The following is a 20,094-nucleotide window of genomic DNA, read 5'->3' on the forward strand; positions in this document are numbered from 1 at the left end:
TCCGTGCCGCAAATGACAGTGCTTTTCAGACCGCCCTTTTGGGCGGTCTGTAAAGCGCCAATGTTACTGGGTGAGGGCTTCCTTGCAGGCCCTAGACTGCTCCTTTCTGGTAGGTGGGGCTCATGCAGGTCTTATCTCTGAACTTGTTTGGTGCCAAATCCCCATGCCTTCCTTTAACTCCATTTCCTGTTAGACAGTGAATAGGATACCTCCATTTCATACACATGGGGAAAGAGGGTTCTGAATGACCAGCTCCTTCTTCTAGCTTAATCCATCACCACCCCACACAGTTGCAGCAGGAAGCCAGAACCTTTGCAGCAGCTACATCAGGCTGAGAGTAGAAATGCTTAGCAACATTCCTTTCCTTCGCCCCCACCCCCCCACCCCAAACTTCAGGCCAGAAAAAAGAGGTAACAGAATTAGAGAAGGAGACATAACAGTCACAAGCTCTTCAGCCTATCGACAAAAGTGGCCTTTCTTTCCCACTTTTAGTCTGGGATATAGAAAAGAAGCAAATGAATGATTTGTTGTTTGTTAGCCAAGAACCTTCAAAGTGTACCCACACCTTGCACACAACTATGCAGCAACAGCAGGACAATCCTGATGGCAATCACTATGGTAAGTCCCCAAAGATATATGTTTTCCCTTCTTTACCAGTGGTGTGTGGGGCAGACCAATTTTTGGGGTTGGGCTGGAATCAGCATGTGATTTATAGACTATAGCAAAGTCTTTGATTGCATAGATCATGAAAGGCTATGGAATACCCTTAAAGACATGGGAGTGCAAACACATCTGACAATCCTGATGAGGGATCTGTACTTAGGAAAAGAAGCTACTGTCAGAACAGAACACAAAGAAACAAAATGGTTTCCAATTGACAAAGGGGTGAGACATGGCTACATCCTTTTATCCTATCTGTTCATAATATGTTATGTATGCAAAACATATTATAATAAAAGCAGGCTTGGACACAGAAGAAGGAGGCGTGAAAATAGGAAGAAGGAATATCAACAATCAAAGATATGCAGATGACACGATAGTACTAGCAGAAAACCTTACAGACCTGGAACACCTGCTAAGGAAGATCAAAGTACAGTGCGCCTTCAGCTTATGTGGGGGATCCGTTCTGGACCCCTCCACATAAGCTGAATTCCGTGCATGCTCAAACCCCATTGGAATGAATGGGGCTCGTGCATGCGGCGGTGCACACCATTGGCGTGCGCCCCATTCATTCCAATGGGACACACTGCCCCTTACGTCCCGTGCGGCTTACCGCGTATGGTTAAAGCTGCATATGATGCAGGCGCACTGTAGAAAGTGTAAAGGCAGGCTTAATGTAAACATAAAGAAAATAAAAAATAATTACCACTGAGGACCTTCATAAGTTCAATCTAGACAATGAAGAAATAGAAATAGTAAAATAATTCTCATACCTAGGATCAAACATTGATAGAAATGGAGACTGCAGTCAGGAAATCAGAAGAAGATTAAGAATGGGGAGGGTGGCTATGAAAGAACTAGAAAATATTCTAAAATGAAAAGATATACAACAGAGCACTAACGTTAGATTCATAAAAGCCATTGTATTCCCTATTACCACGTATGGATGAGAGAGCTGGACAGTTAAGAAAGAAGATAGGAAGAAAATCCATTCATTTGAGATGTGGTGCTGGAGAAGAGTGCTGAGGATTCCGTAGACAGCCAAAAGGACAAACAAATGGGTCACAGAGCAGATCAAGCCAGAAACCTCCCTGGAAGCCAAGATGACCAAACTAAGGCTGTCGTACTTTGGACACATCATGAGAAAGAAGGACTCATTGGAAAAGACAATAATGCTGGGAAAGGTGGAGGGAAGTAGGAAGACAGGAAGGCCACAAGCTAGATGGATTCTATTAAGGAGGTCGTGGGTATGAAGTTGCAGGAATTAAGCAGAGCAGTGGAGGACAGAGAGTCTTGGAGATGTCTCATCCATAGGGTTGCCATGAGTCAAGATCGACTAGAGGAAAGTTAACAACAACAACAACAACTGGAAAAGATCATTACCAAGTAATTGATTTGGCTAAGATTTCAGGGAAAGGAGACACTTAGAATCATAGAATCATAGAATCACAGAATCGTAGAGTTGGAAGAGACCACTAGGGCCATCCAGTCCAACCCCCTGCCATGCAGGAAATCCAAATCAAAGCATCCCTGACAGATGGCCATCCAGCCTCTGTTTAAAGACCTCCAAGGAAGGAGACTCTATCACCTTCCGAGGAAGTGCATTCCACTGTCGAACAGCCCTTACTGTCAGGAAGTTCCTCCTAATGTTGAGGTGGAATCTCTTTTCCTGTAGCTTGCATCCATTGTTCCGGGTCCTGTTCTCTGGAGCAGTAGAAAACAAGCTTGCTCCCTCCTCAATATGACATCCCTTCAAATATTTAAACTGTGCTATCATATCACCTCTTAACCTTCTCTTCTCCAGGCTGAACATCCCCAGCTCCCTTAACTCATTTCTCATAGGGCATGATTTCCAGACCCTTCACCATTTTAGTCATTCTCCTTTGAACATGCTCCAGTTTCTCCACATCCTTTTTAAATTGTGGTGCCCAAAACTGGACACAATATTCTAGGTGGGGCCTGACCAAAGCAGAATACAGTGGCACTATTACTTCTCTTGATCTAGACACTATACTTCTATTGATGCAGCCTAAAATAGCATTGGCCTTTTTAGCTGCCGCATCACACTGTTCACTCATGTTCAACTTGTGGTCTACTTGGACTCCTAGATCCCTTTCACACGTAGTTTCATTCAGCCAGGTGTCCCCCATCCTATATCTGTGCATTTTATTTTTCCGCCCTAAGTGCAATACCTTACATTTCTCTGTGTTGAATTTCATTTTGTTAGCTTTGGCCCAGCTTTCTAGTCTATTCAGGTCATTTTGAATCTTGATCCTGTCCTCTGGGGTATTAGCTATTCCCCCTAATTTGGTGTCATCTGTAAATTTGATAAGTATGCTCCCAATTCTGTCATCCAGGTCATTGATAAAGATGTTGAATAGCACTGGGCCCAGGACAGAGCCCTGTGGGACCCCACTGGTCACTTCTCTCCAGGATGAAAAGGAGCCATTGTTGAGCACCCTTTGGGTTCGGCCGGTCAACCAATTACAGATCCATTTAACAGTTCCTTTGTCTAGCCCACATTTTACAAGCTTGTTTGCAAGAATGTCATGGGAAACCTTGTCAAAGGCCTTACTGAAATCAAGATATACTATATCCACAGCATTCCCTTCATCTACCAAGCTGGTAATTTTATCAAAGAAAGAGATTAGATTTGTCTGGCATGACTTGTTTCTCTGAAACCCATGTTGACTTTTTGTGATTATGGCATTGCCTTCTAGATGTTCACAGACTCTCTGTTTAATGATCTGCTCCAGAATCTTTCCTAGAACTGATGTCAGACTAACTGGACGATAATTGTTGGGATCCTCTTTTTTCCCCTTTTTGAAGATGGGGACAACGTTTGCCCTTCGCCAGTCTGCTGGGATCTCTCCTGTTCTACAGGAGTTTTCAAATATGATTGCCAATGGCTCCGATATTACTTTTGCTAGTTCTTTTAATACCCTTGGATGGAGTTCATCTGGTCCCAGAGACTTAAATTCATTTAGATTAACAAGGTGTTCCTCTACTATCTCTTTACTTATTCTGTGCTGAAATTCCCCTATTCTGTCCTCTGCTCCATTATCCTCAGGTTGAGCACCCTTTGCCTTTTCTGAGAAGACTGAGGCAAAGAAGGTGTTGAGTAATTCTGCCTTTTCTCTATCTCCTGTTAGCATTTTGCCATCTTCTCCACGCAGTGGCCCTACCGTTTCCTTCTTCTTCCTCTTGCTGCGGACATATCCAAAAAAGCCCTTTTTATTGTTCTTAACCTCTCTAGCAACCCTGAGTTCATTCTGCGCTTTGGCTTTTCTGACTTTACCCCTACACATGCCTGCTATTTCTTTGAATTCCTTTTTCGTGATTTCCCCCTTTTTCCATTTCTTATACATGTTCCGTTTCAAACTTAGCTTGGTTGAAAGTTCCTTAGTCATCCATCCTGGTTTCTTGAGACACCTCCCGTTTTTCTTTCTCACTGGAACTGTTTGAAATTGTGCCTTCAGTATCTCCCTTTTGAGAAAGTCCCATCCGTCCTGAACTCCTTTATCTTTTAGTATTTCTGACCATGGAATCGCCCTCAATACTTCTCTAAGTTTACTGAAATCCGCTCTCCTAAAGTCTAGGATGCGTGACTGACTCTGCCTGGCTTCTCCTTTCCACTGTATTACAAACTTACAAAGCAAAAGATAAGTCAGTGGGTTAAATCAGAATAGGCATCAGACCTAAATCAGGAAAAAGAACAAGTTTTGGAATCCCAGCCACAGGGGAAATAGATACAAGTCACGTGGACAGTGTAACATTGTCAAAGACTGCCCTATTCTGGAAGCTCATGGGAGGGCTTAATATTTATAATGGCACTGCAAAAATATCATTTAAAAAAAGATAAAAGAGTAAAAAGGTAAAGGTTTTCTCTTTTCCAAGATTGTCAAGTTGTGTCCAACTGTAGGGGGCAGTGCTCATCTCCTTTACTAAGCTGAAGAGCCAAAGATGACTCTGATGGTCATGTGGCTAACATGACTGCATGGAATGTTGTTACCTTCCCACCAAAGTGATACCTATGATGTGAACCCTGGTGGCACAGTGGTTAAATGCCTGTACTGCAGCCACTCACTCAGAAACCATAAGGTTGCGAGGTCAATCCCAGCCAAGGGGGGTCAAGCTTGACTCAGGCTTGCATCCTTCCAAGGTTGCTAAAATGAGTACCCAGCTTGTTGGGGGGCAATCAGCTTACACTTTGTAAACCGCTTAGGGAGTTCTTTAAGTACACTGATAAGCAGTATAGAAATGGACTTGCTATTGATATTCATCTACTTACATTTTACATGCTTTTGAATTGCTAGATTGGGAGAAGCTGGGACTAGTGGTGGGAGCTCACTCCATCATGCGGCACTTCGGTCTTGGACTGCCAACCTTGCAATTATCAGAGCTAGCATCTTAACCCCTGAGCCACCGCATCCCACAAAATAAAAGAGTACATGCATAGAATTAAATTGCTAATTCTAAAAATCCCCGATTATATTTTATTGAAGATTGCATGGTAAATATTATGACAAAAGAAACATGGAGGAAATCACACATTGCATATGAATGTATAATGGTCAAGTTTTAGATTTTATTCCAGTTATGTCTTTGTGTTAGCAATGTTGCAGTATGTGCCTTCAAACCACACTCTGGGAAATCAGCTACCAAAGTAAGGAAAATCTATTAGATAATTAAACACTTTCTGAGTTTTAAACAGCTGAAGGTAAAAACAGGGAAATTTGTGCTGTTCCCAGAACAGCATCACATATCTTGTATCATAGTCATCCTTTTTTTCCAGCAAAAAATGAAAAGGTCATTCCCATGCTTTCACTAAGGATTTTTGTCATAACTATGACATCACAAAAAGCCAATCTGAAAGCTATCATTGTGCTTGGAGTTCTAAGGCCACTTCCTAATGAACGACATGTGCTATGCTTGAGTTTATTTTGAAACTGGATTTGCTTATTTTTCAGTCATGATCAAAAGGATGTTCAGAGTACTCAAGAGAAAGCACTTGAACCTCATAGGCCAAGAACTTTTTCATGGTCCCAGCAGCTAGCAAAAATACCATCTGTGAAGTAAATCATCTTATGCTGAGATTCTACTGTTTGCCTGCTGATTGCTATTGTTCCCCCTGAAAAGGGGGGGGGGGGGGAGAGAACACATTCCCTTACCTCCACATTATAATTTTAAAACCTAAATATGTACAAATTTTTGAGAGCTCTAGAGCTCTTCAAAATTCTTCCTCAGGAACATCTTGGGAAGTAGGAGAGGGAAGGTATCAGAACTCAGTTTAATGTTAAAATTATGGTGTCCGTATAATGTCTTCAGATGGAATGGGTCAGGCAAAGTATGCAGATACGTAAAAATAGTCTCTACATCCCATTTGTTCAGGTTTTGCATTGGTTTCTGTGACAATGTAAAAGGTTCAAAAATACACAGACAAAACAGAAAAGAATTTACCTTAATATTACAATTGTCATCAAGAAGAATATTTTCCAGTTTTAGGTCCCTATGGACAACGCCATTCTGAAATGGGGGAAAAAAGAAGAATGTAAGGATGGACAGAGAGCAATTTGTAGGGGGGCTTATATTGAATGAATTAAAGAGGCAAACCATCAGGGTGGTCTTTGCATTTATACTGCAGTCCTACCACTTGCAGCCTAGTAACTGGTGACAGAAGATGTATTAGTCACTTGCTGTGTAGCTAAGGGAAGAATGGCTGGAATCTGTCCTCCCACAAAACCTGTAAAACATCAGGGGAACTCTTTTTGGAACTTAATTCCAAACCCAATCCTTCTCTTACTGTGTGAAGGTAATATATGCTTCCCATACACCAGAAAATCACTCTCACTCTCAGTGTTAAGTTAGTCATTATAAAAGGTCCGGTTCTACAGCTGGCCTTTTAGGCATGAAAGGCTCTTCCTTTCAAATGTTAAAACTGAGACTAACAAGCTATGCTTGCTACAGTTTCATTGATATTAAAATACATAGAAATGTGCTGGTGATTTTCTGTGATATAAAGTAGAAAACCTGCAACCTAGTCTTTTAAAAAAAAAGATGCCAGGCGAAAAGATTTAAATCTGTTATAGTCAGGCCACAGATAAAAAAAAATCTTTAAAGTTACACAGATTACACCCCACTTTAGGAGCCTTTTAAAAAGTTGATTTTTAAAAAAAAAATTGTATGAAGGGATTCAGAACTCTAATTTTTCACTACAAAGTGAGGTCAAAGGAATGATACATACCCATTTGGAACTGCAAGTATGAATATTTTTGTATGTATTGTGCTCCCTCCACCACATATACTAGAGGTAGTGTATTTGAGGAATTTACAAAGCAATAAAGAGCCTTGTTAAGTTTTGTTAGGAAGCCTCCACCAAACATTATCCATAGTATCTGATCACTTTAGACCTTAACTGTATTGCATCTTCAGCCGCTATTAAATAATTTTGGCTCTCAGCACACAATCATTGGGGTATATAGGAAACATGAATGTGCCATCTGTTAACATGACTCACCTTATGGCAGTAATGCACAGCAGAGACAATTTGCCGGAAAAAGTGTCGTGTCTCCCTTTCATTCAGCCTTCGCCTTTCACTGATATAATCATACAATTCTCCTTTGCTTGCATACTCCATGATGATCACAATTTTATCTTTATTCTCAAATACTGCAAACAGAAAAATCCTTACAATTTAATTCAATACCTTTAAGAATTAAACACATATGAACAAACATAATAAGATTTGAAGTAATGGAGAACACTCCTGTTCTCTTCAACCCCACCCTACTGCTGCCAACATCTTTCGCTTACAGGGATAGTCTATTTCTAATCTGTGCCTTTTTCAAAAGTGCATAAGTCTGTTCCATTCTTTTTGTGTGCTAATTTGCTGTTTTAAATCTGTAGTTTTACATGTTCTGTGCAAAAATTCATATTTTAACACATTTTGTCATAAAATGTACATTCTTTCCATTTATTATAAACACTTGCACTTCCATGCTCTTTCTGTCTTATGTATGTACTTTGTTGCCAATAGACCTTTAAATCAGGAAAACAAACAAATAAGTTTGTTGCCTAATGGTGATTATTACTCACACAAGGCAAGAGATTACATAGTTTATATGGATGACATAAAGTACTATAGGAATATATTGAAATAGCAATATAGTACTTGACTTCTCTAGTCAAGTAATCAGATTCCCAACTGAAAGCAAAAATGAGCCAACTGGAAATAAGGCACTCCCATTTCTCCTTCAACATATAGTCATAACAGGGAGAAATCCCAAGTATTTCATGCACAGGTATGTAATCCATATATACAAGGCATATATTGCTTGCTGATGCTTTGCATAAAAATAAAAAAGAAAATTAAAAATATGCATAAAGCATCTCATTTTTTTCAAAAAAAAGCTGAGAAAAATAAAAGTAAGTTCTTAATTTTAAGCTACTGGTACATATGGATATATTAGTGCTTTATTATTTTACATTTGATAGCCATTCCAATAGGCCTTAAGTCTTAAAAGCAGAGCATATATATTTCCTAAAAGAAACAAATAATCTCAAATGATAATTCAGTCTGATCACTTTTCAATTGTCTTAGCCACTACAAAATATTTACTTTTATTCTGCCTACAATATCCACTGGATACTTGGGGGGAGGAATCTTCCATCGGATGTGTATATATATTTTTTCACTTCTGCATGCATTCTCTATCACTGCATTCACGTACAGAGATGCCTTGTAAAGGTAAGATTGTGTTTGGCAGGTTTTCTGAATTAATGAGATTATCCTAAACTTGATATAAGTAGTTTTAGCGCAACTGGTACACTGCTTTAAAAACAACCACAGTAGAGTTCTCCCCATGGGCATTTAAAGAATATTAAATACAAAGATGGAGGTCTAAAAATTGAAACTGCAGTTGCATTCTTTCTGAGTCTTTGTCATAAATCTCTTCCCACTTTATCACTGTGTTATACAAGACATAGTAATGATATTCTTTCCATTCCAATCTCTGTGTGTGTGTGTGTGTGTGTATAAGAAAGAGGGGGGAGGGTGATAGAAAGCAGCCAGATAAACACTAGCTGCTGTTGACTAGTCCACCCCCTTACTGCTTATGAGGGACTGATTCGTTCCAGTAATTTCACCCTCATTAACAATGAACTTTGGAAACCTTGTGAGCTGTTTCTGGATGAATTACATTACAGCATCCAAATACGATAGGCTAAAATTCTCTAGGATTGAATTAACATTATTAAAATAGCCGTACCCCTTACATAACAAGAATGGCTTGTACAATGATAATGACATAGTCTCTAACAAATCAGCAGAGATATATTGCATAGGGACAGAAAAAAATCTTACTTTTTCAGAATGATATATTGGCACAATGCCCAACCTAATTATGCTGAAGTTTTATATTTATATAACAAAATATATGGCTATATTTTGTTATATGTTTATATAACAAACTCTCACTAGAAGCCAAGCAAACAGAAATGGGGCTAATCATACTTTAGATGTATCATAAAATGACAGAACTCATGAAAAAATAATACCAATAATAAATATTAGCATAATAAACTGGAAGACAGATAGATTGATTCAACAAAGTAAGCCATGGTTCTGAGTCTACATGATCTGAGCAGAGCAGTTGATGCTATAGCTCACTGAGGTCTGCCATTCATAAGGTGGCTGTTACTCAAAACTGACTTGACAGCACATACCAAAAGCAAAACAAAATATATGGACAGTAGTCACTAGCTGATGGGCCTAAATATCCTAAACGCACCACATCCTATCTGATATTGGAAGCAAAGCCAGGTTAGTTCTGAATAGTACCATATTTTCTGGCGTATATGACGACACCCGACTTTTCCAGTTAAAATATAGAGTTTGGGATATACTCACCGTATAAGACTACCCCTCTTCCAATGCACACCAAATAAAAATTTAAAAAACATCAGATTTGATTTTAATATGGTAATTTTAATTCAAATGCTTATGACATGCAGGTACTTAGCAGGAAAACTTGTTGTATACAAAGCCTGCTTGGATTGGCCAGCTCTCCCCGCCTGCCCAGCCCTCCCTGTCTCCAAGACTATCAGAGCAGTAGTGCAAACACGGCTGTTTTTTCCATACTCCGGGCATCCTCGATGCCTGCAGCTTGCTCCACCCTTCATTTACTCCTCCCCGGTGAGGCGCCCCCTCACCTTGTCATCGGGACTGTATTAAGTCACTTCTTTCCACAAATCTTGGTGAATGGATTTTCTTCTACCGTACTTGTAAAGTGCCACCCTTGCTGCTTTCATATGGTCGCCACATACGGCGGGGATATGGCCGCGGCTGTTTTTTAACTCCCCCCACTATATGCGGCAACCGCAGATTCTCCAGTCCAGCTCGGAATTTTCAGCACCTGCCCCATAAGACGACACTCGGCATATAAGATGACCCCCGACTTTTGAGAAGATATTCCTGGGTTAAAAAGTAGTCTTATACGTCAGAAAATACAGTACTTGAGTGAGAGACTACCAATGAATACCAGGTGCTGTAGGCTATATTTCAGAGGAAGGAACTTGCAAAACCACCTCTGAGCATCCCTTGCCTAAGAAACCCTATAAAATTCATGCAGTTTCCATAAGTCAATAGCCAACTTGAAGGCACAGAGAGCGGGGGAGGGGGGAGAAAGAGGGAAAGAAACAGTCACTGGCTGAAATATTTGAGTACTGAATCACAGAGTTAGAAGAGACTGCAGGAGCCATTTGTTCCAACCCCCCTATAATAAAGGAATACATTGCTAAAGCACTCCTAAGAGATGGCCATCTAAGCTTTGTTTATGGACCTCAGTCTTTTACAAATACACTCACTTTCTATTTTTACTGGAACAAACCACTGATTTAATTAATTTCTTTTTAGATGTATCAAACATGCATTATTATAGAAGAATATACTAGCAACTACCTTAGATTTAATAAGATGATTTACCCAAGTTCTACCTGCTTGATTGGAAACAACGTTCTAAAATTTCTGGCACATATTTCTCTTGGCCCTGTTACCTGAAATCCTTCAATCGGTGACAATAAGAATCAAACTTAGGACTTGTATACATGTAAAGTGGGTGCTCTACCACAGAGTTAAGGTCTCTCCCCAACAGGTCCAAATCTGGAGAAGCACTTCCCATTATCTAACATTAGTATAAAATAATAAATAATCATAATAAATTTTTTATTTATATACCGCCCTTCCTCAGATCAGGGCGGTTTACAGCATTTTAAAAAACATTACATTAAAACATCAAAAACATTACAATAAAAACAGAAAAGCCCCGAGTTAGCCAGTCCTCTTGCCAGTGAAGAGGAAGGATGTCTATAGGACATCTTAATCGGGGAATGCATTACCAAAAAGGAAGGTCTTCAGATCCCTTTTAAATTGGGCCAGGGAGCTGGCCGAGCGGAGCTCTATGGGCAGCGTGTTCCAAAGGGCCGGGGCGGCGATGGAAAATGTCTTCCTAGTAGTGGAGACAAGCCTGGCCCCGGGAACCCTAAGTAGTTGCTGCCCAGATGTTCTGAGGGTGCGGGACGGAATGTATGGGGAGAGGCGGTCCTTCAGGTATCCTGGGCCCAAGCCATTTAGGGCTTTTTCATCACATCTCTAATAGCGTATCACACCAATGATCATGATATGCCATATTTTCCTAACACTGCATTGAGAGAAGTGTTGATATTGCCTGAACACCAATATAAATGTATTTGTACTATTATTTATTACAAAAATAATGAACCAAATAAACCAAACCATTAAGACTTAAAATTTTAACCTAGCTATTTAGCTTGCATTGTAATTTACTGCACTTGACTTATGACCTGATACTCTAAAGCAGGTTGTGCTAAAGCTCGACAAGCTTCTAAAGTAGTTCTGTAAAGTTGCTGCCACCACCTACTTCACAAAAAACAAATTTAATAATGTGCGTCTGCTTACTAAAATGGAAATCCTAGACAAAGAAAAGCTAACCTGACTAGGGGGTCAGTGTCATGGTATCAGTGATTTTGACATATGGCAGATGGTTCAAAATGGATGTTTTATGAATGTTGCTTGTTCCTTTTTCCCTAGAGTCCTGTAAATTCTCACAAAACTTTCTTTCACAGAGGTATTTCACTGAATGAAGACCACTGGAGACTATTTCTTTTCCAGGGTGAAGTTTTGCTCTTACAGCAATTGCACAGGGAGTTAGGGCAGGTCTGTAATCCCCATTCTCTAGAAATTAAATCTTTCCAGAAAGGTTAAAACTGGGAATCTACAGCTCTGCATATAGCTATCCATTGTGGCAAGCCATTACAACAGTAGTGTGTAAATGACTGGAGTTGGGGGCCACGTCGGTATTTTCAAGGGACCTTGGAAGGCTACAACCCCACAGTGGAGAGCAATTCTGTCATGCTTCCAGCCCTCTCTGAGACATCTCTGGGAGAATCCTGGGATTAAAGCAATGTTCTATTGCAAGAAAAGGTTCCTTTTTGGCTTAAAATGCCCTGGAGAAAATGTGGCAAAATTACTTCTCTTTCTGCCCCCCATGAATGTTGAGAAGCAATCTGGATGGAAAAATGGAGTGTGGGGCTCTTGGGGGCCACAAAAACACACTTGAGTTGTATATGTAGCCCACTTTCCCATATCTGCACTAGAACTATAGTTTCAGGGTATCCCAGTGTCTGGACTGGTCCAATCCTCTCAGGCCAAGCCATCCTCTGAGGCTGGCCACTGGGCCCTTTTAGACAGAAAGATTTATCAAAAGCTTCCTGTTTGGGCTGGGCTTGAACATTTACTTGAGCAAGAATGATCTTCCTGGCTTTGGTGTGTTCTTTGGCTCTGTCATCTTGAGAAAACTTCCTCACAAGGTTGTGCATAGCAACTAAAAATGATAATACAGTATGTAACAACTGAACCTTATGAAAGCATTGAAACAGTATTAAAGCCACTCCTCACAATTTTAATGAAACTACATCCCAGAATATTCTTGCAAGATGTGTGATATATATATATATATATATATATGCTGCTACCAATGTCACAAACTTCCCAAAATGTTCCAAATCTTTATGAGCTGGATCCAGCACTGGAATTCTGCTAGTGGAAACAAAACTGAAACAAAACATAAAACTAACTGAAGCATGGGCAAGTGCACAAGGGGCAAGCCATTTTCCCACCCTGTGCCTCCTGGTGGACTGCACCAGCATGTTTCAGCACTGTGAAGTGACATGATGTCACTTCCAGCCACGATTTGAGCCATTTTGGGGCTGATTTTTAAGATTTATTTTGTATTTGGGGAAGGTTCACGGGGCTTTGGCAGGTCAGTGGAAGCAAGCTGCTGTGGTTTGGGCACATTCTGGGTGATTTAGGGGTAAGGAAATAACAAAAATTAACCCCTCAAAATAAACAAAAATAGTCAGGGAGCTTTGGGGCTGCACTCACATATCCTAAGAGCTGCATGTGGCCTATGGCCCGTGCTATGCCTAACTCAGTCCGAACTCTGGCTCCCATGCAACCCAAAAACTGGCTACCAAAAAACCTGCACAAGAGAGCTGGTGGGAAAGGACACAAATTCCACCACCCTGGTGTTATGCTGGCAGCACAATGTTGGGTTTAGGCAACCAGAAAAGAGTATGTATACTCAGACACTCAATATTTTTTACTTACACCCATTGATTCATAAAAACAAATTTGTTTATTCTGATATGGGGCATGCATTTTCCTTTTATTCCTTGTTTCTAAACAGTTTATTTAAATGTCTTTTGGTGTGAGATTTTATTAATATAAAGAAAACCTAAAGCTGGGAGGAAACATCAGTTCTTGTGGCTCAGCCGAAGTACATTTGTAACACCATCTTTCTCAAACCATTATTCTCCATTGCAGGCTGTACTACTATCATAATAACTCCTGGATGTAATCTGTCTACTTTACTATATTTAGAAGGCTTGAAATGATGAGCTCAGTTTCTATTCAGAGTTCAACACTCAATAGAGGACTTTACCAGCACAGAGACTTCCTGCCTTATCTGCCTGTTTCAAACTCTCAAACTCACAGCACCCAGTGAAGGAAAATAACCATATTAAAATATTCTTGCTAATCAACAAGGATGCATATCAAAAGCAATTTATGGTTTTTTTAATGTGAAAAGATAAAAACTGTACATGCATACTGCTGGTGGAAACACATACTGTAAGAGAAGCAATTTAAAAAAAAAAAAAACCTTCCACATTGTTTTGCCTACTTTTTTTTACTACTTGGCTAAAATCTTTACAACTGTTTGTTTGCATACAGCTAAGACAGAATGAAAGTAAACACACATCCCATTTTATTTTGATGAGGTACTGAGAGATATAGTTGTACACTATTTTTTTTAAAAAAAATGGAGATCCACCTTGAGGGCTGATTGCTTTCCATTTACATGTAGCCTCAGGATAAGAATTTTAGTTTGTTGTTTTAAGAGAGGCAGCCAATCTCTTCACGTTGGAACCATCTGAATTCTCCTCATGCCTTTGCTCTATATCAGAGCAATCTCCTAAATTAGTTCCAGTGTGTTGACATTCCTTCCATCTGGTGTCTTTCCATAAAGTGGTATTTTTATTACCCTCCTTACAGCAGCAGACAGAAGTACCTTTGCAACAATACAAAGTGCTCTTTTATTAAAGGTCAGTCAAATCAGAGCAGTAAGTGAGTTTGTCTTTAATTTTAGGGACTAGGATAGAATAACCTTTCCATTCACTATAATCATCTAAGGAAGCTCTTCAGTTACAGAAGAAATATTCTATTCACAACTGTGGAAAGTATTTCCATTATTTATTTTGTTAAATGAATAAATAATAGAAATATTCCCCATATAGATGTGATAGATAGGATGCAGTAGATTTTAGATGTTAAGAACGGTTTCCAGTTGTGGCCAGAGAGAATGTTCTTTTCTGTCTTTGTGAAAATCAGTAACTATCTCAACTAGATACTATGAAGTTAAAACACACAAACACATACTCACTTCTCTGAGATAATTTTCTTTATCAGTCATGGTTGTATTCAAAGTCGGAGGGGGGGGAACCATAATGAGCCTATCATCCCATCATAGGGCTGGCAATATCAAAACTCAGAATGCTTTGCTACATTTTAATACACAAGGAAGTAAAATGCCGTTAGGTACAACTTTTCTTCTCATAGTTTGGCAGTAGTTATGATGCTTCTTTTCATGAATTTGCATTTAACTCATGAACATTTATGTGTCCTTGAGATTTTGGATATGGCAATATGATCTACAACACATACACTCAATATTTCAAATAACCTTAGCTTTTTTCTAAGGGCAGGAGAGCCACCTTTTATAAGATATCAGTATTGAAGGCAGTAAGCAGGTGAAGAAAAATAAACCATAGGACTGGTCCAAGTTGTTCCAGTATTCACAAGCATGTCACAGTGACCTGAAATCTTAGCAGATCCTGACAAAGTTAATCTTTTTTTTATCTATGTATCAAGGTGTTTTATGGCTTCTTATGGCCCAATAACTTTATTCTGGCATCACCATTTCTTGACCCTATCATTTAGAGAAGTAGGCTGAGTCTGTAGAGGCTTGTGTCATAATAAAATTTTCTCTGGGAGCTTTGCTACAGCAGGCTAACATGTAAAAATATTTATATAAATCTTTTTGCATCGTAATTATTTCAAAGTAGTTCAAAACAATAAAATCATATTAAGAGACAACTGATATTGTCTTAACACAATCCCAGAAAATACAGGTGGACAAAGTGTTGTGTGACTGCAATTTCCAGCAGCAGATAGTGAGGAATGCTGGGAACTGCAATGGTGAGGAATGCTGGGAATTCCTCATTCCCAGCAAGCAATGGTGAGGAATGCTGTGAATTTCAGACCAGCTACATCTGGGGACCCACACTTTACCCACCCTTATCATAAAACGTATTCAGGCATTATAAAACATGTTTTCTGAATTTTATTTTACTGCCGGTTTGAAAGGATTCCTGGGGTGAAAAAAACAAATGTATGAGGCCTAAGCAGCTCTGGCTCATAGTATTTTAAAGACACAATGAAGCTGGAGATCGACTGAGGATATGTGAAATGGCAAGAGACATGGATTCCTGTGATTTCACAGATCCTCACACTTCTCTCCAGCCAGGTCTCAAGCCTCACAAATAAGAGTACAGGTACATACTATGCTGCTTGTGCTGTAGCTCAAAAAGTTTAGGTTTTGGAGTGCTTTAGATTTCACAATACCAGATAAAGGATACACTACCTGTAATCTTCGGTGTTTACAAAATGTAAACACACACACACACACACAACACACACACACACACATATATATGACAAAAGTGGAAATAAAAGTGCTGGACTAGGGCTCTGGGAGACCATAGTTCAAAACCCGAGTGGGCATGGGAAACAGCAGGCAATCTTGGGCAAGTCATACTCTCAGCCTCAGAAGAAGCCAATGGCAAATGCCATCTGACAAATCATGCCAAGAAAACTCTGCATTGTGGTCACCATAAGTCAGAAATAATGTGAAAGCACAAAACAAAGAACAGTTAGTAGATGGTACTCATAGGCCCAAGACACATTGACCCAAAGAAGCAGCTTCTGGCTGCACTGAAGGCGTGCCATTTATACGACACACATCTCCAATGCGACCAGAAGCTGCGCAGAGGCTGGACTCCAGTCCTTTAGACTGATGCAAAAAGGAGCTGAGATAATCCAGCTCCTGGCGGCATGACTTTCAGAGCAGGCCATGTGGTCACCACAAACCTGATCAGCTTGTAGCTGGAGCAGCCTCAGGCCATGCTTTCCCAGCAGTCTGCTTCACCCCTTACTAAAAGTAACCAAATAAGTCATTGACCTATGGAATATTGTGGCAAATCTCAAACGCACTCCATGTCCAGTGCTTTTTTTTGTTTGTTTGTTTTGGGGTTTTTTGCTATATTTATATGAACATTTTAAACCTGCAGACATCAGTGAAAAGACTTCTGATTCTGGGTGAAATATATATAGGTCTGCAATTTTTAACATCCAGAATAGCAACATTGGGAATTAAGTTCAATGTACCATTTTCACATACATTTACATGCTCAGTATTATAATATGCATATTCAATTCATGGGGGACTAGATTTCACACTACTAATTGAAATGCAAATCATTCCCACTGTGAAAGTAAATTCCTTTGATGTCAAAATATTAATTAATGCCTCATCTTTCTTCCATTATGGATCCCAAGGCAATTTACAGGGGCAGAATCCCAGAGAGTCTCCCACTAAGGCACTGATCAGACCCAGTATCACTTCAGTAAGGTTGCTGCAACAAGCCTTTCAGTCATGCCTCAGCACTTATGCATTTCTTACACGTTTGTGTTGTACTATATCAGTGTATTTTTCACTTGTATTTTTTCACAATGGAACCATATAGAGGACATTTCTCCAGCTGAAACTATTCTTCAGACACTATGTTATTTACTAGACTGATGAGTCTTTTGCAGGAACAAGGTTTTCCTCTCTTCCATTCCCTCCTCCCCATGTTTCTAACTTTTCTCCATCCTTTTTCTTGTCACTGAACACTCATTAAAGAGGAAAAAATGGAATTTCTGCACAGTGCCTTATGATTGGTAGTTATATAAGCCATCCATCTGGAAGCAAAATTAACTCATATAAATTTGCTAGTAGGCTTGCACATGAATAAGGGTGTACAGGTTATATTCTCTTCAGGTTTTAAACCTGTATAAAATTTTACCAGACAGGGCATTTTTTGAGGTCAGCATGTCCATAGATTAATGTTTACTATCCAAAGATTTAACTGTTGAACACAGATTTTGAGAGAGGAAAAGTTTTGGAGAGGAAAGGCTTTTGCTTTTTAAGTTAAAAATTATGCTCTGGAAATCAGAACACTTCTGGAAAAGCCAACTTAATCCGCCCAGCCCTCAAAAATTACTTGAAAGCAGTTCCATTCCAGCTGCAGTCAAAAGGCTGCCAATTACAGTCCTGTGGAGAGGATGGAATTTCTTCTGACTCCAAACTGGGGGTTTGCTTCTTTCAGATAATACAGGAGATAAATTCATTTTGATCAAGTTACAGAAAGAATTCTGAAACTAGAAAGCCTGTTTACATACATGTGGATTTGGCTACCATTGAAAACCGGTGATTTCTGTTGATACTGAGTTGACAAATGCAGAGGTTAATCACCTTTAGCCAAACAAGGTCAAAAGGATACCAAAACATGGATCCTGTTTAAGGGAAGCACGTGTTTCAAATTCTGATATAACGACCTTCCCACAAAAGAACTGTGCTCACACCAGCAAAACTTAGTGCATCAATTAACCAGTAGTCTCCAGTCTTCCCAGATGGAAGACCAATCTTCAACTCGACACTTCAATATGCGATCCATAATTACTGTTCTACCATGTATCAGATTTCTCCCTTTAATTATTTTTCTCCTGTCCTTTTGTTTCTTTTACTCTTTTCTTCTTCCCACTCCCCTCTTTATTACTTCAAAATTAAGTGAAAATGTATGATGGTGAAGATGATAGTGTTACCACTGGTGTGATTCTATGTAACTTTCCAAGTACAGTAAGTGTTGAATTAATGCTTGACATTGACCTCTTAAATGGGTCTCATTCAAATTGAGCCTGAACACTCATGATAACACAATATGATTAAACTGAAGATGTTGTACTTTTAACATATCATAAGACAACATGGCTCATTAGAAAATAAGATAATGCTCTGTAAAGTGGGAAGCAGTGGGAAAAACAGAAGGCTGCATTACAAATGGACTGATTCAAAGAACGAAGCCACAGCCTGAGTATGCAAGGCTCTACTGTGTCTTTAAGATCTGGTGTCAGGCATTAATTCAGCACTGAAGATCTTGCATCAACAACACAGTTTTCCAAGCACAGTTATACAAGATCTTCAGCACTGAATTAAAGCTTGACACAAGACCTTAAAGGCACAGTTGAACAGGAAAAAAAAGCATTCCCAGTTGTTCATGTGTCTATCCATTGTTTCTCCTATTTAGCATCATTAATTAACACTTCAGTCTTAACTCTGTGTAGGTGCTTCTTTAGGGTGCATGAATAAACCAGTCTGCTGTATTTTGCTTCTTTAGATAATCCCTTTCTTTTCAAAAGCTAAAATGAGGCCAAGGTTCAATGGAGTTGTTTTGCTGATGCAACTGCTTTTATCAGTGTGATCCATATGGAACAATCCCCCTTCCCTCTGCAGCCTCCTGTGCACTTCCAAAACTCAGGAAGACTGGTTAGCCTCTATAACTGGGTTTTAAGCAGCAGAGGGTTGCTGGGAGGGGGGCAGTTCTATCAAACTAATGAAGTGGTTTCCAAACATATGTCAACAAATGTTGTTGGACTATAACTCCCAGAAGCTAGTATAGCCAGTGGACAGGGCTTCTGGGAGCTGCAGTTTAATAACGGCTGGGGATCAAAATTTGGAAACTACTGTGTAGTGGACATGCACTGAGGTGACATTAGGTAGCATTTATAAAATAAAATGTTTAAGTAGAGATAAGGAGAACACAGAAATAAAGACAGCACAATGGATATACTCAAAATTTCTTGCAGTTTCAGAAAATTGTCTCTGGCATTAGGCAAGCATAAGAAACTGCCTTACACTGAGCAGACCATTCATTCATCTAGTTCAGTATTATCAACTCTGATTGGCAAGATTCCCAGGCTTTCAGAAAGGACTCTTCTAAGCCTTCTTGGAGATCCCTGATGTTTCCTGGTGGCCTCCAGCTCAGTCCTAACCAGGTCTTGCTCTGTTTAGTTTCTAAAATTAGATGAGACTTGCTATGCTCAGGCTGATATAGTGGCATAAAACCAAAATACAAAAATATTGACTGATAATCAAAGATCATGCTATGTATCCATTTGAGGTGCTCAGAAACCAGCAACTCTGTAAGCAAATATATTGTGACAATTCAATACATAACAAAGAGTAATGCACATAACAGGGCATTACTCCTTTTATAACTTCTTATGTCCTGAAGTATGATATTATGCAGTGTTTGATTAATTTCATGAGAATACTGCCTGAAAATTACAAACGAGTTGAGGAAAATATTTTCTTAACACAATGAATTTAGCTATAAGACCAATTCACAATATAATAAGAGAACTGATACAGAGGTACTAGAAGTAGTCAACGAAGGGTTCTTAACAGTGTGTAATGCTATTTGTACAATTCTGTCAGTGTACAACCCCAGTCCTTTGCAGAGTTTAGCACACCACTGAAATCAATAGGCTTAGGCATGTCTAATTCTGCTGAGGCACAGGCTGCTAAGTAGTTTAATCTGCTGTTAGGGAATAACAACAAAAGGCAAGACAAAAGTTTGCAGGAGACACATTTCTGGAAGCCTCAGCTCACATTCAGAATATTTGCTCCATTTGCAATG

The 20,094-nt window shown here is 39.5% G+C and overlaps 1 protein-coding gene across 1 annotated transcript in view; it reads right to left on the bottom strand.

Annotated features, from left to right (window-relative positions):
• The window catches only part of NUAK1 (NUAK family kinase 1), a 78,243-nt gene that overhangs the window by 17,302 nt on the left and 40,847 nt on the right, over positions 1-20,094 (bottom strand). The window contains exons 3-4 of the mRNA XM_089528028.1: positions 7,178-7,329; positions 6,121-6,186 (exon numbers count right to left, since the gene is read on the bottom strand). Coding sequence (XP_089384154.1) covers positions 6,121-6,186; positions 7,178-7,329 — 218 coding nt within the window. The remainder of the gene's footprint in view (positions 1-6,120; positions 6,187-7,177; positions 7,330-20,094) is intronic.

Source organism: Sceloporus occidentalis, unplaced genomic scaffold, assembly GCF_023333645.1.
Source record: "Sceloporus occidentalis isolate IW3139 unplaced genomic scaffold, rSceOcc1.0.p SCAF_5, whole genome shotgun sequence".
In the NCBI taxonomy this organism is placed as follows: domain Eukaryota; kingdom Metazoa; phylum Chordata; class Lepidosauria; order Squamata; family Phrynosomatidae; genus Sceloporus; species Sceloporus occidentalis.